The following is a 24,087-nucleotide window of genomic DNA, read 5'->3' as shown; positions in this document are numbered from 1 at the left end:
GACAGCGCTATTAACAGTAATTCCCATGACCCGAGCTGTCAGAGCAAGGAGAAAAACACCACAGCCTCTGTACGCATCCGCGCCGCAGCACACTGCGAGTCAGCCATAAATCAGAAGGACTATTTTTTAAGACGTGTGCGAAAGACACCAGCTGAATTTTATACAAAAAAATTTTATTTCACATTGTTGGCACCAAGAAGGACGCTAAACAATAATTTAGCATGCATTTGTATTACATTTATAAATACAGTATAGAAAAATAAACATGACATTTATTCCAGCGTAATTTGAATTACTACGGGACATCATAAGGAACAAAATAGGCCAAAATAAGAACAAATGTCGGTCTATTTACTGTTGTTTGGACTACGTGATGTTATTGAATTTATTGCTAAAAAATAACCAACATAGCAAGGAGATACTGCAGAATCCTGAGCCAGTTTACAGCGTTTCCAAACCATGCAATGAGTCACAGTTTACCTATAGCAGAGCTGGAAGGTGATTTTAACCTCCTGATTTATTGCTTGTTTTGACACCAAGATCTTCTAGTCTTGACCTAAATTTTTATTCTTTATGACAACAAAAGATGCTCATAAATTCCATGGAGTTCATTAGAGGATTACATGCAACTGCATTTTTATTGCGACAATCCCCCCACAGTCGTTAGAAACGGAGATTGCCACCTTCACTCCTCTTCATCTTCACGGCTGCGGACTGATGTCACTGGCGTGGTTCCTCTCGTCGTCCGAGGAGCAGTCTGAAGAGTTGTACAGGAAATTATCTCCCTCGTCGTCGTCACTGTCTCTGAAGTCTCTTATTCTACCATTTTTGGAGTCTGTCTTGCTGTTATAGTCCGACTGTTCGAGTCCGTCTGATTTCTCCTGGCTGGTCTTGGTGCCTTTCTTCTCGGCCTCTTGGGCCGCTTGCTCTTTGGCCTTCTTACTCCTCTTCCACTTCATACGTCTGTTCTGGAACCAGATTTTAACCTAAACGGAGATATGCACATTAGTTTATTTATTTTAAACGCAGAAAGCAGGAGGTTGGCTGTGCGTAATTGTGCGCAAACATTGCGTAAAGGTCGCCAGATCGCCTTATATTGACCTATACTGTTTTGCAATTATCTCAGAGTATTATCATGCATAAATACCTATAAGATACACATGTTATTTTAATTATCTAGTGGAATCATTCTTTAAAATATATAAAACAAAATCTGTTGGATTAACTTAATTTGCGCGAGCAAGTTTGTTTTTATGAAGTAAAACTACACATGGAAAAGAAATCAAAGAAAATGTTTTTGAAGCAAAATTTCAAAGATCTTACGGACGATTTGTCTTATTTCAAAAAGCATATTGACGACTCAAAACAGAGGGTGTTAAAAGCACTGATTTAAAAATGTTATTTCATATATTTAGTTCCATTTACCTGAGTTTCTGTGAGCATGAGGGATGTGGCCACTTCAAAGCGCTTGGGTCGTGACAAGTACTTATTCAGCTTGAACTGATGCTCCAGCTCCAGCAGCTGCTGACTCGTAAATGCAGTTCTTGGTCTTCTACACTTGCCAAGCAAATTGGACTGAGCTTGAGCTGCAAATATAAAGACGACAATATATAAGACACTACAGACACTAAAAAGTAAAAATTTTCTCCAAATTATTCCTGGAATAACCTGAAAATGAAGAGATGGGTGATGCAAAGCAACCATCAGTACATATCTAACAGCAGTTTGTTGTTTTGGTGCAATAAAAATCTAAATGCTTCTCATCCAACTTTAAACATTAAGGCCATCCTCTTCTGAATATGGCCACAGAGGAGTTATTTGCCTCTCCATTTTGAACAAATCTGCCAAAACGAGCAGAAACAAAAACGGCAGTATCTGGTGAGCAAATAGCATGTCGACTGTGGGTTTCACACTCCTCTGCTATTTTCCCACTGTCCATTATCTGTCCATTTTAGTTCCTCTCAGAAACCCATCAGTGTGTGACAGCCTCTTGATTCAGAAGGTTCAGTATCTGAAGGAAATGTGCTCAAAAATCTGACTTTATTTTTTGGAAATAAAAATATAACTTTACCAGATCCCATTGTAAGGCATTGCTGCAGAAGCTGTTCCACAACGTTGCATCATTAAGGCCTTTATGATTTTTTTATATACATTTTGTCAATAATATCAATCAGCAGAATTAGAACACATCCTTTAACACGTTTGGATCAGTTTTGATCGCCATATCTAAAAAGCTACATTATATTTTTGGTTTTATTTGAATTCAAATTGGGTTGGGAGTTTCTGTAATGAAATGTGCACTTACTGTTAAAGTCTGACATTTTTGGCAGCATCATGCCGGCCGTGGAGACCCGCAGCCAGTGGTCCAGCTGGAAGGTGCTGGCTGTCAGTTTGATGGGATCGCTGCTGTGGTGGTGATGGGAGCCGTGCGGATACGAGTAGGACAAGGCAGGGTGTTGGCCTGTTAGCGCTGCTGCAGAGTAAGTGTACATGGGATGTCCGTAGAGAGCCTGTGCCGGGATGCCTGCGGTGCTCTGCGGGTGTAATCCAACCATGCTGTGCGGACTGCTGAGGAAACCCGGTTTAGGAATCAAACCGCACGTGGAAATCCTCGGAGGAGAGGGAGTCTCCGTGCGTAAAGACTCGGCGCTGGTGCTCAGCTCCGCGGCCGCCACGCTTCCAGACGATGGGATGGAGGAAGAGGAGGAGGACAGGGAAGTGACCAGCGCGAGAGGAGAGGTCTGCACTTTGGGTGTATCGACTGCTAACAGCGCGTCAATGCGAAAGTTTTTGGACTTCTCCATTTGCGCGTCCTTGTCGCCTGTGCTGCCGTGAACGAAGGAGAAGCAAGCGGCGGTTTCCCACCTCTCAAAAGTTCGGATGTGCTCCGGAGTGTGAGAGAGGAGCTGCGTGTCACGCTTAATCCCTGACAGATGGAGGCGATTGGTGCAGCCGGCTGCAGGGGGGCCGGCCTACGCGTCATAGAGCCATCAACGCCTCTGTGCTCTCATCACTGTGCAGCAGCGTGTGTACAGCGTTATTACTGCGTTCATAAAATGGTACTTTGAGAGGAAAATGACGCAAAAATTTTCAATGAAACCCCATTTAATTAACTTAAAGGTGGATGCCACTTTTGTCAATATTTGGGCCTAATTCGTGTCGGTTGCGCTATGGATTCAAGGTTTCCACAGTGACTGACTGAGACTTTATTCAACTATTATTATAGGAATCACTGAGTATGTCTCTCCTGCTGCATTTTTTTGAGTACACATCGCCACTATGACAAAGCTCACTTTAACTGGAATCCCTCTGAAGCCAGAAACAATCCAAGCTGATAAAAATCTGTGTTAAAAATCTGCGTCTTTTCCCCCCAAAACATGCAAAAGGTCGGAATATTTTTTTTTAACTTTCTAGATAATAAATCTAAGGTATTCTTTGTCTTGGAGGCACATTTCTTATGGATAATAATCATGTTTAAAACATAGAATAACATCAAATCTGAAAACCACGCGGAATTTTAACAAAATTGGGCACATTTGCTGGAAACAGGGCTGTTTGGATGATTGTTTATCCAATAGTGTAAAACTGGATTTTCAACCCAACTTTTTAAGGTAGCGTAATATGATACCAAGCTTATCTTTACTTTTTTTTGAATATGAGTGAAACATATATAATTGTGTTGGAGAGGAAAGGGGAGGCTAAAAAAAGACAGAAAAGCGTGCGTAAAAGTGAACATCTTGAGCTGGAGCACCCTTAGAGGCCAACAGGGAAATTTCAGTAAAAGCCCTCCTTCTGTCGCCTCAGAGCTGAGGGTGACAGACGCTCTCTGGCCTGTTCTAATGGAGATATATAACCAAAATTGATTTGGTTCAGGCCGCAGTGATTCTACCAGCAAATAAAGTTAATTACAGGACGTGTTTTCGTGCGTTAAAAGCAAAAAAAAATACAAAGAAGTTATGTTATTATTCCACCAGAAATATGGTGTAGGTGAAAACTGATCAAATAGAAATGTCGCCATGGAATAAAGTGGACTTCCCTGAACAGATTAGAGCAGGCCTAGCTGTCAGAATCAGTCACATTTTGGCCCAATCTGTGCGCAACGAGCGGCTAAAAATTGGGTAATTGAAAGGCCAAAAGTGCGCAGTGGAAAGATTGGAGCTTATAGGCCCGTGGCTCCGGGTGGCTTGGGTCTAATAAGCCACTTAAAGTTAATGGAAGAGGAGGTCAAAATGAGAATTATTGACACCCAGTTTGCCCTTAACCTGTCTACCAATAAAGCTGATTAGTTTTTGTCAATTCATCAGCTAACCGCGCTCCGGGGACGTTTATTTGCTCGGGGGAAATCAACAAGTCAGCGGGTAGTTTTCAAGTAAAGGATCGCCATTTAATTGTGGACCCTGATGATCATGACCAATTACAGGATGATAATGGAGAGATTGATGTGGGTGGGGCGTTCAGGGGCCTGCGCGGAGAGGTGGAAAAAATAGAGAGAGGAAAGGCAGACAGAAAGACGTCAGATGCTTTTTTTTAAATATATATATTATTATAATCATTATTATTGTTTTATAAGGGGGAATGCAAACGAGTTTTCAATATCTCAGAATCTTCACAAAAACGTCCTAAATAATTCTAAATGAAGCTATCCTTTAAAAAAAAATGTTTTTTTAATTTTATTTTATTTGCAAACCTTGTGGAGTCATTCCTGCTTGTTTTCTTAAGATCTTGACTTGTTGATATTTATATTTTGTGATATAATCGCTATTTTCCCCTGAAAAGTGTCGATTCTCTTGAGATCTCAAGATAACAACTGATATTTGAGAAAATTACCAGTATTTATTCACCTTGCTATAATGGAAAATGGCGTAAAAGTAAATGTAAGTATGAATGGTCTTTGAAGTGTGTGGACAGATCTGATGTTTCAGAGAAGTGCTGCTTAACATCAGGGGAGGCAGGCTACTATTTGAGGCTTCATATCAGAAGGAGATAAACTTTAATCCATAGCAGTTGCGCAAAATGTGCAAAGTTTGCAATGACAGCTGGAAACCCCCTAAGGGGGCCCTATGCAGCAGTGAGACTTATTTGCCCATGCATTATTAATGTGAAAACTTAAGTTTGTTAGTGAGTCACTGAAGGAAAATGTGGAGGAATTCAACATGAAATAAAATGAAATAAAACATTAAAAAATAATGGCATATGAGCCAACATTGCTTGTTTGTTCTTAATAATATCAACTACTTTGTTATTGCAGAATTTACATACTTTCACTATTTAATTCTAAAAATCATACTAATGTGAAATGTGGAAATAGATTATTTATTGCACTATGGTAATGAATTTTGTTCGACACCGCCTTGTGCCTTTTGGGCCCTAACAGTCTCTACATTCTCCACTGCTCAACTAAAATCCACCTGCTTACATCCAATAAAATCTTTTTCTTGAGATCAGTAATTGATATTTGAGAAAATAAACCAAATGTAATTTTCTTGTTGTTATGGAAAACAGAGTAATGATAAAAATGCGTGGATGCATGGCCTTTCACTGCTTCTGCATATTTGACACTTCAGAGACAAAGCTGGCTATTTTGGGGCTCCAGGTCAGAAGGGGGGAAACTTTAAACCAACAAATTATAATCCATAGCTGTGGCTCAAAATTTGCAATGACAGTTAGAAACCCCCCTAAGGGGGCCCCATGCAGCACTAGCTGTTTATTTTCCTGTGCATTATTCATGTGGAAACAAAAGTTTGTCAGTGACAGTCACTGAAGGAAAATGTGGAGGAATACAAAATAAAATGAAATTTAAAGTAATGGTATATTAGCAAATGTGGCTTGTCTATCCTAAACTATATAAATTATTTTTATATCACAAAGTTCATGTATTTTATTTTATTTTATTTTTTCAAAAATAATGCTAATGTAAACTATGGAAATGTACACATTATTTATTGCAATATGGAAAGGAATTTTGGTCAGTACCCCCCTATGAAATGTTGCCTTTAGGGCCCTAACAGAATTAAGATTTGCCACTGCTTAACTAAAATGCTTAGATTCAATAAAACCCTCATTAAAGAGGAACGGTAGCTGTTTTACACCCTTTGTAAAATATCAAAAATAATTTCTTATTTTTCCTTTCACCAATTAAACCAGTTTCCTTACACTCCCTCTCCTCATGCCTGGTTCCTATCACACCAACCGGACTCCTTCCTTGTCCCCATCGCGGGTTTAATTTCATTAAAGGCCCTCGCATGAATATTTCTATTAAAGCAGTGGTGAAATATGGAGCCATTTAGTATTGGCCTTCACCGATCATCCAGATTTATTGCTCCTCTTCATCACATCCAGGAGAGAGAAAATTAATAAGGCACCCAGAATGGAACCGGACCCTAAAACCTTGGTGTTTCCAGAAAGCTGTTAATTTGCTCTGTAATTACTTTCACAATTAACTAAAATACAAATCACGGTGACAAATCGGGACAGTTTATATATCAATTACTTTCGGTAAATGCGTTCGTTATAAAAAAGAAATTAAAAGGACCTGCACTGTCTCTATTAATTCAGCAGATAGGTGGGCTTTGATTGGCACAAATGGACGCTGCAAAAGCTGTTTAGAAACATCTGTAGCTCTGGCGTCACTTCAACGTGAGCTCTATGAAAAATATCAACGTCCATGTCAGATAATCAGATCAGAAAGAAGGGTTGTTCTTTTTCTCTCACAGACATCATAAAACTCGATACGCTGGTTGCATTAATTTGTCTGGGATGTGTTATCAATTCACAGAGTGGATCATACCTGCGTCACCTTCAGGATATAAAGGCTCAGTCAGGTGGTATTGATGAAAACATTTGTCTTATTCGCGTGCTCGTGCTGTTAAAGCCTTTATTCGTTTAGCCAATGAAAAGCCTGAAAAGCATATGCAATCAGTATGTCAATGGCCATCCCACTGTGGTAATAATAATAATAATAATAATAATAATAAGTGGGAGGCCATCACTGACTTGACAATAACATTTAAGTGTTTTTTATTCCTTTTTATTATTTAATGCAGTATGTAAACAACCAGGCAAACATTAATGAATAATTTTGTTAACATGGAAAGCTATTGGACCATGGTGGATTTTGTCAGCAATTCTTTGAAAACACTCTAAATAAACATGATCACTCAGGCCTTCTGCATTTTTTGACATAGAACAACATTTTCATATGCAGCCTGGGATACTACAAGGCAAGCTTCCTACTTCAGATTTTTACAACAAATGTTGCTAATATTCACTTGTTCAATATTCTTCCCATTGCATATCACTGGGCTACATAAGTATAGAGATAAATCAGATAGATAAATCTATCTCTCAGAGCATCCTATCTGCTGTCACGAAAATTGAATTAAATTAAAACTAAAAATGTAAATAAATAAATAGATAAATAAATAATGCTCAGTTGAGCACAAGACTTTATGAAAAAGAAACCGCACAATACCACACTTATGATGCAAGTGTATTATAAAATTATTTTTTGCCACCAAACCCCCCCAAAAGAGTTAAAATAACCAATCTGATGAAGATGCAACACTGTGAAATCTTTATCAGTTATCAAAAGCCTTTACATTGCTGGTAATGGAAGGCCATCTTTACTCAGCTCGGCTCTTTCACTCTAATCCAGGGGCGTCCAGACTTTTTCCATTTGGGGTCCCATACAGAGATATATAAGGATGGTGGGGCCACTTTCATACACCTCACCTTGAGGATATTAAAGTTAGTGAAACCAGTCTAATAATGGTTAAGATATGCTTTGTGACTGGGCATGCCAAAATGGCTATTTCATGACTGACAAGGCAGATAACTAATCATTTTATGGAGTTTGAGGTGGCCAACCAGATCACAGGGTGCTCTAGTCAGCCGTTGATACCACTGGCTCTGTCCCTGGAACGTGATTGGTGCTGCTATTTGCTGATGTGATCTGTCAGGGTTTAAATCAAGATATTATTATTTTGGTTGCCAATATATTTACCATTTACGGTGTTGTTTCAATTTAGTCATGAAAAAATAACATAAACAAATTAATCTTGTCAAAATGTTTGTTTACAGAATTAACATGGTAGTATTGCTTTGTGCTGAAACTAAGAGGAATAATGTAGTCTAGTACAAGCTTCCTGCTCTGATGTGGACCAAATTTTCATTCAATTTCAAGAATTTGTTGAGGGCTAGTCAAAATGGCTCGCAGGCTGCATTTGGCTCCTGGGCTATAGTTTGGACACCCCTGCTCTAATCAATCAATGGTTCTGAAAGATGATACATATATATTTAGATGTATTTGGGGGGTATGCCTTTATTTTTGAGAGGAGGACAGTGGATAGAGTCAGAAATAGAGATGAGAGAGTGGGGGTGAGACATGCAGGAAAGGAGCCACAGGCCAGACTTGAACTCTGGCCACCCTTGTACATGGGGCACAACCTGACCGCTACACCATCTACGCCCCTAAAAAAATTAGGTCTTATGGTGTAATGAGTACACAATCACATGCTTTTGTCCCTTTCAGCACACTGTTCTTAAACCACTGCAAAATCTCCCTGAAGCCTCAGTGCTGCTGCTCCTTAATGTCTCTTTTCACTTGAAGATAATTCAAAGACAGTTCAGCTGTCAAGTTTAAAGTCATCTGCACCTTCTGTTATCAAACATTTACCTTTTTATAGTCCCTGAAATCATTTTCAGTCTATAACAAGTTCCTTTGTCTGAGGTTAAGTTCAGGTCATAGTCTTTGATCTGTCATTAGCTCCTTATTGTCTTTCATAATAAAGCAGCCAAACAGAAAATCAATTACCCTTATGAGATTATACGAAAATCCAGTGCAATGTTACAGTGTCATTTAGCAGACGCTTTTGTCCAAAGCGACATACATCGGAGACTGACAGGTGTTCAAGAGATGTACAGGTTTTCATATGGCATAAAAGCAGTTTTAATTTAATGAATTAATACTTTGGCAGCACTACTTTCAATTCAATAGTAACACAATCTTGGAGAGAAAGTCAAACAAGAGAAATACAGCAAAGTAGCTCTACAGTAAAGATTTACAAAAGAAATCCTATGACTAAGTCAGGTACATCCGAATCTGTTCAACATAAAGTAACGCATACAACTACTCTGTCCTAGGACTGTGCCCTGAGGTACACCAAAACATATTCACGACAAACACACACATACATTATGTTTCATTATTAATAATGATTAAATTTGCATTTGGGCTCATGCTTAGTTTATAAATCTTTTTTTGCTCAGTTTGAATAGTCAATTCAGTATTTATCTTCACCTTTGCTTACAATTTATAACTTAACAGGAAAAACTGTTGTCCACCTCTCTTTAGGTTCTGTCGTTGGTTAATCATTGAATTTGTAAATTACCCTAACAAGCCCCTGTTTTGTCATAACTGTCCTCCTGTTCAGGTAAAAGGAAAGGTAAACCAGTATCTAACGTGATAGATATGTAAACAGCCCTGACACACGTCACAGAACCTTCTCCGTGGATCTGGTTGTGAGGCGGGTTTAAAACGCCTGGATATTATTGGCATGGATTTTGCCCAATCAGCTCCCAGATATCCCAGGAACCGGATGCAGTTAAGTTTGCTGTTCCCTGTGTTGTGTTGATTTCTAGAAAGAGAAGGAAAAGAAGACCTGACGTTTGGATTAACTTTAGCTGCCTTTCAAGAGTTACTGAGTCAGTTTCACTCCCTAATTCAAAAGTCAAAGGTAAACGATTCTAATTCTCAGGATAGTGTCCTGTTCCAAAAGCAGTGTCATAAATGAATAGCGGATAGGGAGAAAACCCCCGTAACAGTAGCCTGCCTAAGTGCTTAGCTGCCCTGCTAGCTAGCTGCAGTGCTAGCGTCAAAAAAATCATGTTAGCCTCAAATACATATATTAGTTTCGCTCTTTGACATTAGTGCGTGTTTTATAATTTGTTGTCTCTGTATCTCGTTTGACTCAGATAACGCCAACGTCAACATTTACAGCATGACAGCTGCTGAGTCATAAGCTAGCAAAGGTAACCGGTGTTTCGGTTTAACGAGTGACCGTGTTAACTGGCGACTTCCAGCCGGATGCTTCTGCGGTTGTCATCGTTATAACACACGTTGGACACAGAATATTCGACACCAATGTCTATTGTAAAATTTTACCCTTAAATATAAAACTGATGAGTATGTTTTGCTGTCATCGTGATAAGTTAAACAAAGGCATTTGAGAGGATTTTGTTTGTGTTCAACTGGCTACTGAAACTACGACGAACACTGGCGCATTCAGATGAAAGTCACCAGGTAACACGGCTACTAGTTCAACCGTTACACCGGCTAGCTAACTATTGTTGGAACCAACAGGATATGCCAGCCTGATAACTGCCTGAAGTTAACATGCTGTCATGTCATTATTGCTAATGTACGCAACTTCATTTTGTCTGGGTAAACCACAGATGGCAGAGCTTGTTTTTTTCTGTTAGTATCACGCTAAATTTATTAGTTTAAAGTCACGAGTCCTCGGATTTTTTTTGGTTTTATTTCGTCTCTCGTTCAAGGTCTTATATCAGCTATAAGCTATTATAGCACGGCTCTGAACTCATGTTCGTTTCGCTTTCTCTTTCAGAAACTAGAGTCAACCTGTTAATCAGTCGATGGGAAAAATCTGAAAATGTTTAGCTTTGAAGGAGATTTCAAAACAAGACCCAAGGTTTCACTTGGAGGAGCAAGTAAAAAGGCAAGTGAAAATTAAACAAAGCTTTATTACCCAGTTACAGCGTCTGCCACAAAACAGATTTGAATCGTACAATTTAATTAACCTAAACATAGCATATTAATGTTCAAAGGGATCTTATTTTTTTCCTGTGCCTCTTCTTAGGAGGAGAAAGCATCCCTGCTGCACCGCACACAAGAAGAAAGAAGAAAAAGAGAAGTAAGTTTGTGTTTTACAAGCTACCCATGAAGTCAAGTTTTCCATGCCACTATTTCATGACCAAAAGGTATTTGCCTGCATTGATTTTGAAGCTAATAATATCATAGTTTAATTGGTACCAACTTGTTTTCCTAAACTACTCAGGATGAAAGAAAAAGACTGAAGAATGCCATTATCATCCAGTCCTACATACGTGGCTACCTGGACTTGAAACGACAGGTTAGTAAAATTGTATGTTTTTGTTTTGTTGAGTCTGATAATTAAGTCTCTTAATAAGGTTGGATTTTCTACAAACTGACTATGGTGAGTGCTGTTGCCTCATAGGGTGGTTTATGAATGTTGCTTGTAATACTGTATTGTGGTCTCTTGGTAGTCAGTTAGCATGGATGGATTGATGTATCCATCTTCAGAAATGTGAAGTAAAACCCTGTTTGACTGCTTGGTCTGGGTGTTGGCACTGATAGTTACCACTGATTTAATCCTGATGAAGAGACACAAACCATCACCTTTGTGTTGGCAAGTGACACAACATGTATGTGGCGGATTCTTACACAGGTGCTTCCTGATACGAATGGCAGACAGCCTTTTTCCAGTTGCCAATGTAACAGAATTTTAAACAACTATATAATTCTATTAAAACTATTACAATATCAGTGGCCATTTATCTGTAATTTCTTGTTTTTAACTTCTAAATAAATGTGGGTAAACTCCTACACAGTTGCACAAAAGCAGTGTCAACTTTTTGGCACTGGAACATTGCCGAAAAATTAGGGCTGGGCAATTATGGCAAAAATCAAAATCACGATTAATTGGGCTTTTTACTTCGATTACGATTAATGAACAATTATTTAACCCCCAACCTCTGACTCTGTTTTTTCTGTAAATATACAATACAATACAATACAATACAATACAATACAACACAATACAATAACTTTATTTATCCCCAAAGGGAAATTCATTTGTCTGGAGTCTCATCTGTTTATGATAGAATTATATAGTCTCATTGCTGATGGTATGAAAGATCTTCTGTATCTTTCTGTCCTGCAGCAAAGAGAGAGGTGCCATCCACCTCTCTCTTCGCTGCAGGACAGAAAGATATAGAAGAAAACATAACACAAAACACAAGAAAACAACAACACAATATTTGTGTGATTTCAAAAGAATAACTGAAAGGTACACACAGAGATGAGCAATTTATGGTTATTTATTGAAAAACTGAAATCAAAATACACAGCTGAAATGAAACTACCTGGCTGCCTATCACATGACTACACAGCTAGTAGTTTGTTTTTAAGGGGACGGTGCATTAGTAGAGAGAGATATTACAAGGGAGAAAAAATGAAATAATTGACATGGCAGGTTTTTGTCGGTTATAGGCTCTAAATGTCGATTTCGATTATTTTTTGATTAATTGCCCAGTTCTAATTCTGGGCAGCTTTTTGCTGAAAATGTGACTGAAGCTCAGTATTTTGTGCTTTTTTTTCTAAGCTTCAGTACTTTCTGACACATCTGATCATGGAGATAGCCAAAATTTTATTGTTTCACATGCTTTTGAATCCTTTCAAAGTACCAAAAAATGTTGACAGTCTTATTTATGAATCACAGATCATGGCTAGCTCGTTTCTGCTTACCCAAATAGCATATTTATATGAGGCATTAACACCTCATAAGATAAGGCTGTATAAAGAAAATAATCTCAAGTCTGTCCTCTGGTTATGAAATGAAACACTTGATATGGAATTGTTTCTTTTAATGCATTTAACTGTAGATCTGTGCTGTTTGAAATTTGTAACATTCGTACCACTTCTTCCAGTATGCCACCCAGAGGGCCAGATTTGACGAATGTGTCAGCCAAACTCTGGCGGGGCAGCATATCTTGGACGGTCCTGGTCTCAGCCTTCTATCAAGACAACTCATATTTTTCTACAGACAGAGCATGGATGCACATAGATTGGTGAGAATTTGTGATCTCTTCAGCACTCTTAAATTACACACAAACTGATACAAAGCATTTTACAAAGTCTGTCTTTTTTGTGTGTTTAAAAAGATATGGTTGTGCCAGAACCTGGTGAAACTCAACAGTCAGTTTGTAAAGCTGCTGGTGGGCCAGCATAGAGATACATGTATGTTTCAGATCAAGAGGATCTTAGGCTTCTGCTGCAGGTACAGTAATTTAAAAATGAATAATGAAATCATCATTTAAGCTGCTGGATGCAAAAATTTTAAAACAAGCATTATTAACACTGTTTTATTGATCTGACTGGCCCCTCTTTTTTCCTCTGCAGACTGCTACAAAACTGCAGTGATGATGGTTTGAATTTGGCTGTTCCTATGCGGATGCTAGAAATCTTTTCTTCAGAGAAAACGTATCTTCCTGTTATTCCCGATGCTAACTATGTAGCTTCATTACTCGAGCAGATTTTGCACTATATGGTACAGAAAGGTGAGAATACAGCAAATTTTTATTTCATCATCTCCAAATAACCCTCTTATTATAATTACTGCACATAGAAGAGTGTTTGGAGATAATGTTTAGTATTTTAACATATTTATAGATGTTCCAATGGATAAGCTGGTGTCTTCATATTTCTCCCTCTGTATTCTCTTCAGGATACTACAGGTCGCTTTATATTCTAGTGAATCACAGGCTCCCTTCCAGTCTGGACTATAGCGACGCTCCCTCTGTCCCCCTAGCAAGCACATTGTTGGAGCACATTCTCAAACCTCTGCACTTTACCTACTCCTCCTGCACAACAGGCACAAGGTACAACCCAGAACTCATCCTTAAAATTTATACAGATATAAGTTATCTATTGTAATGAAATATTTTTCATTGGAAAGAAGTTTTGTGTACATTGTTCCATGATTAACTAGTTCCAGTCATTGCTTACTTTATTCCCTATATATTATCTTTCATGCAGTTTGGTTTTAAAATTACTGTAGGGATAAATTTGATTAGTTACTTGCAAGAAGAAAAAAAAATACTGTTGTATGCAGTAGACAATGTCACCATTGATTTCTGAAATTTCTCTTAGAGAAAAAAGAAAAGCCTTTGGGACACTGTCTGTTGAAGTCTCCATCAGTAACTGATATTTTAGTAGTTAATTGTGCATTAATGCATTGCTGAACTTGTAATGTGATCTGAGGTTTCAGTATTTTTCTGACACTTTTCAAAGCAAATTTGCAAACAGTTCAGTCTTCATTGTATGAATGATAAAAGGTAACAATAAGTACTAAAGATTAAAAAGAAAAAGACTACAGATCTTTTGTTACATTTTTTACAAAAGCTGCCATAAGAGAAGGAGACCGCATTGTGTTGATTGCGTGGATAAATTGGCAATCAATGTGTATGGGCAAATTAAAAGTGTGCAGCAGATTGCCTGAATTTTTTGTAAATAAAAAACAAAATTACCCAAATAGGTGCCTGGCTTGAAATTTCATGGCTGTCAAGGTATCAAAAGAGGCAACAATATCGTTTTAGCATTATTAGTATCATATTAAAGTTTAAAAATCTAGCGTCATGACAGTCGTCATGCTTTCTTCAAATGTAGCCTTATTCACAGTCCATTACAGTCCTCACATAATTGGATCATAAGGATAGACTGAAGTTAATGATGTCCGCAGACCTCCCAAACTGCTGCTTATCAGCCACTGAGAGACAACAACTGCATGACACCAGGAACGAAAACTCTTTGTCTCTGGTGAATTCTTTAAAAATCCTCCATTAAACAGATCAGACAAACTACAGCAGGGTTTTGTCCTCTCCAGTCAGTGGCAAAGCAGTAATTGCTTCGAAGACCAATTTACAACAAGCCATAAAAGAGCTCGAGACTCGCTCGTTCTCTGGAGTGCAGAAAATCAGGCTGTTTGCCCTCAGTTTCAGACATTCTTAAAAACAAACGACAGGGAACTTCTTTTCTTCTTTGAAGAAAAGCAAGGCGGGAGTGAGAGAAACTTGTGTACACACTGACTCTCACAGCTAATTATCTCACTTTACCCACCAGATGTGTGTGGCTGGGCCACACAAAGCAATGCTGTTTGCAGACCCAATATTGGTGCAGAATGAGTAAAGTGATGTTATAACAAGCTACCCTCTCAGCTAATTTCTGCTTAAACATGGCACATGAGAATTTGTCTTTTCCAAATGTCTCATGCAGAACTTGTGTTTGTGTTATCGTCTTTCAGGCAGTTTGTATTTGCAGCCTTTACCGAGGAGTTTATCTCTGCACCATTCACCGAGCAGATCTTTCACTTCTTTATCCCGGCACTGGCTGATGTCCGTCTCTCATTCCCCTTTGAGGCCTTCCTGAGCTCCCTCCAGGACACCATCAGCTCCTCTTCCTCGCCACAGAGCAAGGCACCATGGGTGTTTTACTTTGTCCTCTCTGCAGGGGAGAACTGCCTAAGTGGGTAGTGATGAAATAAATACATCTCTTTTAAAGCATAAATCTTAAAGGAATTCACATAGATGAAGATCTGCACAATAATGTGGTGATTGTGTGTTGACAGGCTCACTATCAGAGGAGGGTCTCCTGCTGTATCTTCGGGCTCTGCAGACGCTGCTGCCACTGCTTCCTGTGTCTGAGAGCAGCAGCAGGCCTGAGGTAAACAGCGACTCAGAGGACGAGGACGACACTGGCATCCATCCTCCAACCATGCAGGTAAGATACGTGCATAATGTAGACTGACAGAAGTTTCCACTAGACTTTTTTGCTTATGTTTCTGGTGGATTATGGTTGTTTTTGATGCAAGAAACATGCACCATGTGTGAAGTTATCTACTGAGTCAGAGTTCCTGCCTGTGACTTTGGGCCTCCTAAAGAACACATAGTGCAATAGTGTGTATTTCCTTTCAATGAAGTTGATTCTCTGTGTCTTGTAAGAGGAGACCCATCTTACCACAGATTATTGAGAATTTTTGCAGCTGCTGTGATATTGTAAGATATTTAACATTTTAAAGCTTTAGTTAAACTTTCTGTAGTGTGGACCAGTATAGATTTAAGTGTAGTTATATAAATGTAACTCTTTGAATTAAATTTACATTGCCAATGTTGCTGTGTACTTTACATTATAATAGTGGTGTGATTTTGGCTGAACAAACCTGGTTGGAGATCTATTCTGTTGTTGTTCTTTCCAGTAAGGAAAGTCATATTTTACTGTACAGCTCTTCAGTAGCTACTTAGTTCTCTGTACTTGTAGTAAACTTTGAATTAAATACTTCTTACTAGATTTATAGACCCTTACTTTTACTTTTACTGAAGTAAATTTTAACCACAGTAACTGTACTTTTACATGAGTGTTATAGTCAACATTAATACACTTACTATTGACAAGTACCTCAGTAACACATTTAAAAGATAACATTCCTTATAATTACCACTTCATATCAACATAAAAAAACATGGATAATTGTACATGTCACATTAACTACAACATTTTCTGGTCATTTTCAGCAGTGGATGCTCTCATTGCAGACAGAATATTGGTAGCTGGCATATGTTGTAATGGAGTTAGACTTACAAGCAATTGTCCTGCCACATCCAGAAAAAATAAATAAATAAAAAAAATACATTGGTCTTCAAACGGCCCGGTAGCATTGGTTCACTGTGCCTTCACCTGGTGGGGCATCTTAATGGCCTACCTGTTCAAGACTCTGGCCCTGTCTCAGTTTGAGTCCACCCTAAAGGCTAAGCACTAAGCACAGACTTTAAGGATGTGCAGTGCAGGAGCCCAGGAGGTCTTGAGATGGTATAAAAAACAAAAAAAAAGGGAAACACTGTGATGGCATCGCATGTACCTTGGAAACTAAATGTACTCAAATAATAAAAAATACCACCCCCATGGGAGAAAATACCTTCTAGTTTCTATCTGTTTGTCTTCCATTGCATTGTTATTTTATTTTAACCAATAATTACTATTTATACGATATATTTAGTACTTTTTGAATATTATTGTGAAAATCACAAACAACTATTAAAATGTGCAATAGATGCCCACAAAATTGACTTACTAAACATTTTGCCCATTAGCCTTATTTGGGGGTCTCCCAACAGGTCTATTCTAGCTTTGTCTATATTTTTTAAACTTTATTGAATAGTGATTTGATGTACAAACATACAGTATGTTTACATTTAGTGCTGGCCTGGACCGTAATGTCCCTCATGTCACCGAGTTAATTTTGTTGACTAACTGTGATTTAAAATGTTTGTTGACATGAGAAAGACGAGACTGAGAGTAGCTAAAAATAGATCTTTGATGACTTAAACGCTTTCACTTGATAAATAAGATAAACTTGATTAAGGTTAAATTTAAAGGAGATGGTTTTGAAAAAGAGAATCAGTTGATGCCAATCATTGAAAAATGATTAAACGGTGTGCAGATGGCCTAGTGGATTACGGCGTGCCCCATGTATGTGGGTTTGAATCCAGCCTGTGGCCCTTTCCTGCATGTCTCTCCCCACTCTCTTGTCCCTATCCACTGTCCACCTCTATCAATAAAGGCACAAAAAGCCTAAAATAAATCTATTAAAAAAAGATTAAACACATAAACTTAGGCGGAAAGGTTCTTTAGATTAATATCGACTAATGTGTTGGCTCAACATTACAAAGTTCTCCTGTTTGTCCCAGTCTTTAACCTTCATATTTCCTTCTTCAACAGGATGACAGCAGGATCTCTGTGCAGCTAATCACAGAGGAGTGTGTGCACAAGCTCGACACGAAGCATCAGACCAACGCGCTGCTCAACCTGGTGTGGAGAGATTCGGCCAGCGAGGAGGTCTTCACTATGATGGCATCCATCTGTCACACACTCATGGTGCAGCATCGCCTCATGGTGCCAAAAGTCAGGTACAGGAACAAAACAGCAAGACTTAGAAAAAAGTTCAGGAAAAATAAATGGAGTTTTTTTGTGGCATTGTTTCATACAAATGAGAAAATCAGTATTGCATTTTCATCTAAAAAAGCAGATATCCTTTTCTAATCTCTGTAAAATCCTTCATGTTGTTGAAATATCGCAGCTGTAGCAAGGATGTAATCTTAGGAAATCAGGTGTTTCTGAATCAAAACATAACATGACAACAAATTTATCGCCCTCTTCAATTTTATTTCACATCATAACAATTTACACGCCTTGTCGGGGACATTTTTGCATCCACAGAGCTTGTTTACACATCCACCTGATTGAGAGGAAAACTGTGTCTTTATGTGTTTCCGCGCTGTAAGCAGTAATGTAAATAACGGCAAAGTGAGGCGGGTGGTTATCAGCGATCCGCACCCGCTGGCATTTACAACCGGCAAAGGAAGCAGGGATGTCAGGAAAACTGTCAGCTCTGGATGAGGGCAATTACCCCTTCTCAGGTTGATTACATTAGGGCCAGGATGTCAGAGGTGCTGTGTTTGTGATTGTGTGTGTGTGGGGGGTGGGAGGGGGGTGCATTGACTGACGGGAGGTGATCCAGACTGAGCGTCATGGATGGTGGACCTGCTCTAGTTAATTATTAGTAGAGCTAGTTGATTTAAATGTGTGGGGGTGTTGGTGCATAAAAAGGACAGGTTGTTGATATGTTACAGTGTATTATAGTTTTTTTAAATGATCTATGTTTAGATACTTTCAATACTAAGTGTTTTAAAGTGACAGATGTCCATTATTTTAATGGTTGATTGTGTCAAATTTTACGAAAGGTCAAGAAAACTTCAGATCTTCTTATTTTTCACTTAAAGAAAGAAAGCAGTTTGAAATTCACAGATTTGTGCAATTTAAATGAAGTGTAAGTGTAAAATACCATACCACACCATAAAATGTACCATAGAATCTGGTGTATACGTCACTTTTGATACCTGTATTTTCATCTTAAAAGTTGGCTGTGGCTTATACAGTTTACTGAGATTTATAAAGTTCTGAGACATGCAATGTCATAACTGCATTTGCGTGCAGCTGCTACTGTCATACACTGAAAACCTAATTCAGTTGAAAGTTCACCCCTCCACTGTGGATTGCAAGCAGCTGCTTCACAGCTCAGATCGGCTGGAATATATATTAGCACAAGCCAAACCAGCTGGGTTTGCTCCCATTAGGTCAAAATTATGAATGTAAAGAAAACAGGGAATATATGTAAAAATATCCTATGCAAATAAGCATCCCTGTGAATTAGGGTTGTAACTTAAATTTTACAGTCAGTGCAGCTTTTCTGCTCCTTTATCTGATTGGATGATTGACAGAGGCTGCGTAGGACATTGTCAAAAAAGTTTTGACACAAATGAGTTATTAATACTGCCTTTTTTATAAGTTCACGTCAGCTTTTGTTCAAAAACGACTTTATTTTTCTTAACTGATTAATTTAAACTGCACCATCCTAACCATGTGTATGCACTGCTGCTCTCTTATAACCCAGCCTTTCTGCTCTGCCTCCTACAGCTTCTCTGCCTGTGCCTGATCTTATATCAGTATTATTTAACCATACGTTTCATACATAGCGTCATTTATTATTTGAAATGTGTCGTTGTTTCCTTTTTCGGAAATGTGTCGCACAACTTTCAGAGATTAGGCTTTAACAGCTGATCTGTGTGAGGGAGGCTGTTGTTGGCGTGTAATGATCCAAAATGATTAAAGTGCAGAAGAACATCAACTCCTGAAGACTTTGAACAGATGACAACACGAGGTTATTTTTAACAACATGTAACTCCTACTTTACATTAACAGGAGGGATGTAATATTGCTTGACTTTTTCTTCTTCTTCTGTTTGAGTACCTGCAGATACACAGGCACATGTTATCATAAACACTGGTTAAAGTTTGGGATACATGAAGACAATGGCACTTGCAAAAGGCCTGTACTGCGTTATATTTTTGTATGGAATTTAGGAGTAGAAATTCCCTGTGTTATTCATTGCTGTGGCCATGTGGCACCTTAATTTTTTCCTCCGGAAATGTCAGTAAATTTGAGTACATTACAGACTTTGCCCATCCTGTTTGAATGCACTGCACCAAACACTGACATCAGGGGGTGATTCATATATTATCAGAGGTCCCCAGGTACTACTAATCCCGTGCAGATAGCGCTAGACATCTACACTCAAGATATCTATGAATCACCGCAAGCTCAGCGCCCAAGTCCTTCCATGCTCAAGCTAGTAGATGGGCAAACTCCATACGGCGAAAACAGATGGTGCTAAAAGATCGACACAGCTGCTCAGAAACTGATCATATAGGAGGACGGTTTGAACCTTTCTCCCCTTGGGAGATTCCAAAACCAGACTTGTACTGGAGTTTACAGCACATAATATTAAATGCCTTGAACTTCTGTTTTTGTTGCTACAGTATTGGAAAGGTATCTTTATTGTTGTTTTTTTCAAAATCATATACATACCCTACCACCCCCCTTCTTGATTTTCTGCTACATCCACTGTCCTGTCTCTAAACGGTATAAAAGGCCCCGTAAAAATCTGGTAATGTGACATCCTGTTGTCTATCCGTTATTTTTCCTTTAGGTTTAAAAAGCAGAAAGGAAAAAAAAAAGATAATTGGCATCCTGTTAAAAGAAGTGTCTTGACTCAGATGGTAAACAAGTGATGCTGCAGTATAGCTATCACTTGGTTGATCAGAATTCAGAAGATTTGAATTATTTGCCTTATTTTTACAAAATTTTACTGCTTCCTCCTTTCCCTCCCTTTTACCATAAATCCTGCCCTTCGTCTTCCATCATTATTGGATATCTGTACAAAATAATTAGCTCACTGAGAAAGATTAATCACTGCAGGAGTGGACGGGATAGCTTTACAAGAGGCTAAGGGGAGCAAATTGCATCCCGGCCTTGATTTACTGCTCGTACAGCAAAAAAGAGCAAGGCTGGCCGGTCGTCCGGCGGGCCCGGCACGCTGCCTTTTAATAAATATGTAAAATGTCTCATGAAATGATTTTTTTAGGATCTAAAAGCTTTGCAGAGGAAATGGATGTCTGATTAGTTTGATAATTGCCTGAAGCTCAGGTTTGTTCTTGTGAGTATGGTGTAATTTCTCTTTAATTGTTTAGAATTGGATATTTGGTGTAATTTCACTTTAATTGTTTAGCTTTGCTAAATGTAGCACTCTGTTGCTAACAGGGCTTGCTCTGATGAAAGTGATTGCAGATGAGCTTCATTTACTTTTCAGTGGTTGCTGTGATTTTTGTGTTTTCATGAGACAATGATGCCGGTACAACAGTCTACAAAAATATCCACTTTTGGGTTTTATTGTATCAAATTTAACCCGAGCACGGCTGTTATTTTTTCTGCTGAACAGAGATTCTTTCATTACTGCAAAAACGAAATGATCTGGGTGTTATTCATCATGCTGCTTTACACGCACACATACACAAGCACACGTAACCCCTTTTGATGTCTTGACTTTGTTTATTAGCGGTTCATTCCATGATTGAAATGGGGGTTTGGGTTCTCTCAGGCCGTAAATCAGCATGTCAGCTGGCATTTAGTGCTTTGTTTCCCATTTCAATCAAACACTCGCATCACTTGTTATGAGCCCGCCACACTCCTCCTCGCCTCTCTCCTGAGCCTTGTAGTCCTGACAGATGGCGTGTGCTCGGTAAACCATTTTTCAAGCCTTATTGAGGGGCTGTCTGACACCCTGCTCCTGATTCTCATTTCCATTTTGGGAGATTTGAATGGGCCTTTGCAGATTGAATGGGAATTTGAGGGTTGACATTGAGATGAGGATATTTTTCCAGCTTTACTTTCTTGTATCTCTTTCCTCTGCTGACCTTTCCTCCTATCCTCTTCTGAGAAAACAAGATGCAGCCCTATTAAAGGCAAGCATCCTTATAGGTGTCAGCACTGTCACTCTTAAACAAGGGCCTATTATATGCAGGGGCACTTTATTTTACCTTTCAGCTTACTTAACACATTATTGTCACCTGTACTTACCCTCTGTGTGAAAAGCCACGCAATTTAAGGACACGCACACTCAAACAAAGAGCAGCTTCGCACCTTTGTGCCACAGCACAGCGACTTTGGCGAGGTATGCAGGCCCTCCTTGGCGTTAATTCGCTGTGAGTGTGGAAGCATGCTGTCGCTGCGGGGTCACCGCAAGGACCAGGCGCCCCCCTCCTCCTCCTCCGCCCTCCATTGTCCTGCGCCCCTGGCCATTAAGTTAAATGGGGCTCCAGCAGGAAGCCAGGGGGCTGTTTATGACCCAAGCCGGGTACCCTCGCCAGCAACTAGTTTACTAATGGAAGGTGCCTCGCCTAAATAAAGCTTAATGGCTCATTTAATCTCTTTTTGGCCCCTCACGAGGTATAAAAGGGGAGAGAAAAGGCCAAGAAAATTCTAAAATGTTGGATAACAGTGTTTTTACTTGCGTCCTATGGTTAACAGGGCAATCTTAACAGTCCTAACGTAGCAGACAGTTTGACGGAGAGTTTTTACTGTGTGCTAGCACTGATTGAGTCATCTGATTGAAATAGCTCTTTAACTCATGTCCTTTTGTTAATGAATAAAGGTTTAAATTGAATGTCTCTCCTCTTCTTTGCTCTCTGCAGGCTCCTGTACAGCCTAGCTTTCAACGCACGTTTCCTGAGGCATCTCTGGCACCTTATAACATCGATGACAACGAAAATGATCACTGGGTGAGCTCATTTAAACCTGATCATCCAAAAATATATTTATAATAGTATGTGAGTATTGTTGTTTTTATTAGGTTTATTTTTGAATTTTCAAGTCATACATTAGATGTACATATGACAGAGCGAACAAGAACAGTAGAGAACAGAAAACATGCACCCCCACCACCACCACCACCGTAGGCTCCAAAACAAGACAAGAAAAAGACAACTAGAGACGAGGCTGGTCTAAAGTTGCACTTTGGACAACCATGGTCAACTGTGAAGAATATTTTTGCTAATTTTTTGCAGTCTCTCTAATGCAAACGACGAAGCACTTTGAATTGAAATGTGAGTATTGTTTATCAGTTCGTGTGTCTATAGTTATTGTCTCACATGTGGCCTTTCCTTCTTCAGCTCCATGGTGCCCCTGCTGCAGCTGATCTCACGAGGGTCTCCAATGTCATTCGAGGACTCCAACCGCATCATTCCCCTGTTCTATCTCTTCAGCTCTCTCTTCAGCCACTCCCTAATCTCTGTGCATGACAGCGAGTTTTTCGGCCATGAAATGGAAGGTAGGGTTGAGGTCTTCAGAGCAAAACTGGATGCTTTTAGAACTGAAAAATAAGATTTTGACTTACCTGATCAGGTCAAAATCTTTTTGTACCCTACAGCCTTTATGCACATTTCAAAAAGAGCAATAAGGATCCCATGAACACACTAATCCACTGCTTTTAAATCACCTGTGTTGAAATGTGTACATTTAGTAGAGCATATTATCTATCAAGCAAAACATAAATTCTTTCCAAAGTGGTGAAGAAGGAGTTCTGCCAAAAGGCTTTCGATTTACTGGTCAGTCTACCTCCCAACCCTCAACTGCAGTCATGAACCCTGGGTAATGACCAAAAGAATGAGACCACGGATACAAGTGGCTGAAATGAGCTTTCCTTGGAGTATGGCTGGGCTCAGCCTTAGAGATAGGGTGAGGAGTTCAGACAGCCTGAGGGAGCTAGAAGTAGAGCCCCCGCTCGTGTGCATCTGAAGGCACCAGTTGAGGTGGTTCAGACTTCTGATCAGGATAGCTTCTGGCGCCTCTCTTTGGAGGTCTTCTGGGCACATCCAGCTGGGAGGAGACTTCAGGGAAGACCCAGAATGCACTGGAAGGATTGTATATCCTGTCTGGTCTGGGAACACCTTGGGATCCCCAGGAGTTGGAAAGTCTCAGGGATGCCTTAGTTTGGCCTGCTTAGAACTGCTGCCACTGTGACCAAGCCCTGGATATATTTTAATTTATCAATCAATACATGCTTTCTTTAAAACATTATTTTGAAACTTGTTGTTTTTGACAATGTAATTTCCAGCTCAACTTGGCACATACGTTTGAAGTTTTCTAGCTGTCCAAACAAACTGCAGTGAGGCTCACAGGAGCCACTCCTTTCTAGGGTTTTAGACTTTTCATTGCATATGCAAAGTGTGAATTTTGCAGAAAGTATTTCAAACAGTTTTGGAAGATTTGGGAAAATAAAATGTTATTTGATATGCCTTGATTTTTTCCCCCAGAGTCCTGCTCTC

The 24,087-nt window shown here is 39.2% G+C and overlaps 2 protein-coding genes across 4 annotated transcripts in view; one reads left to right on the top strand and one right to left on the bottom strand.

Annotated features, from left to right (window-relative positions):
- Window positions 1–701: 701 nt before the first annotated feature.
- Window positions 702–2,804, bottom strand: mnx1 (motor neuron and pancreas homeobox 1). Its single transcript, XM_041814646.1, has 3 exons — window positions 2,306–2,804; window positions 1,426–1,586; window positions 702–986 (listed from the first exon to the last, which is right to left on the bottom strand). The coding sequence occupies exons 1-3, from the start codon at window positions 2,802–2,804 to the stop codon at window positions 702–704; spliced, it is 945 nt and encodes a 314-aa protein (XP_041670580.1).
- A 6,802-nt stretch (window positions 2,805–9,606) lies between these two features.
- ube3c (ubiquitin protein ligase E3C) overlaps window positions 9,607–24,087 on the top strand; it is a 44,486-nt gene continuing 30,005 nt past the window's right edge. Inside the window, exons 1-13 of one of the 3 annotated variants that reach the window (XM_041814483.1) lie at window positions 9,607–9,734; window positions 10,623–10,733; window positions 10,875–10,928; window positions 11,073–11,147; window positions 12,745–12,885; window positions 12,979–13,094; window positions 13,217–13,374; window positions 13,542–13,695; window positions 15,117–15,337; window positions 15,441–15,592; window positions 17,588–17,775; window positions 22,456–22,542; window positions 22,933–23,090. In XM_041814483.1, coding sequence (XP_041670417.1) covers window positions 10,668–10,733; window positions 10,875–10,928; window positions 11,073–11,147; window positions 12,745–12,885; window positions 12,979–13,094; window positions 13,217–13,374; window positions 13,542–13,695; window positions 15,117–15,337; window positions 15,441–15,592; window positions 17,588–17,775; window positions 22,456–22,542; window positions 22,933–23,090 — 1,570 coding nt within the window. In that variant the 5' untranslated portion in view covers window positions 9,607–9,734; window positions 10,623–10,667. Of the gene's footprint in view, window positions 9,735–10,279; window positions 10,301–10,453; window positions 10,475–10,622; window positions 10,734–10,874; window positions 10,929–11,072; window positions 11,148–12,744; window positions 12,886–12,978; window positions 13,095–13,216; window positions 13,375–13,541; window positions 13,696–15,116; window positions 15,338–15,440; window positions 15,593–17,587; window positions 17,776–22,455; window positions 22,543–22,932; window positions 23,091–24,087 lie in introns of those variants that run through there. The other 2 variants (XM_041814485.1, XM_041814484.1) reach the window with 2 other exon arrangements.

The sequence above is a fragment of the Cheilinus undulatus genome, linkage group 19 (genome assembly GCF_018320785.1).
Source record: "Cheilinus undulatus linkage group 19, ASM1832078v1, whole genome shotgun sequence".
NCBI lineage: Eukaryota > Metazoa > Chordata > Actinopteri > Labriformes > Labridae > Cheilinus > Cheilinus undulatus.
Note: the sequence above shows the minus strand (reverse complement) of the source record. Positions and strands in the feature narration are given on the sequence as shown.

Excerpts from the sequence above, each read along its gene's own strand:
- mnx1 (XM_041814646.1), bottom strand. The coding sequence starts at position 2,804 with ATGGAGAAGTCCAAAAACTTTCGCATTGACGCGCTGTTAGCAGTCGAT. Across the intron at positions 1,587-2,305 it reads AAAAATGTCAGACTTTAACA|CTCAAGCTCAGTCCAATTTG; the intron begins GTAAGTGCACAT and ends TTATATTTGCAG. Across the intron at positions 987-1,425 it reads TCATGCTCACAGAAACTCAG|GTTAAAATCTGGTTCCAGAA; the intron begins GTAAATGGAACT and ends ATCTCCGTTTAG.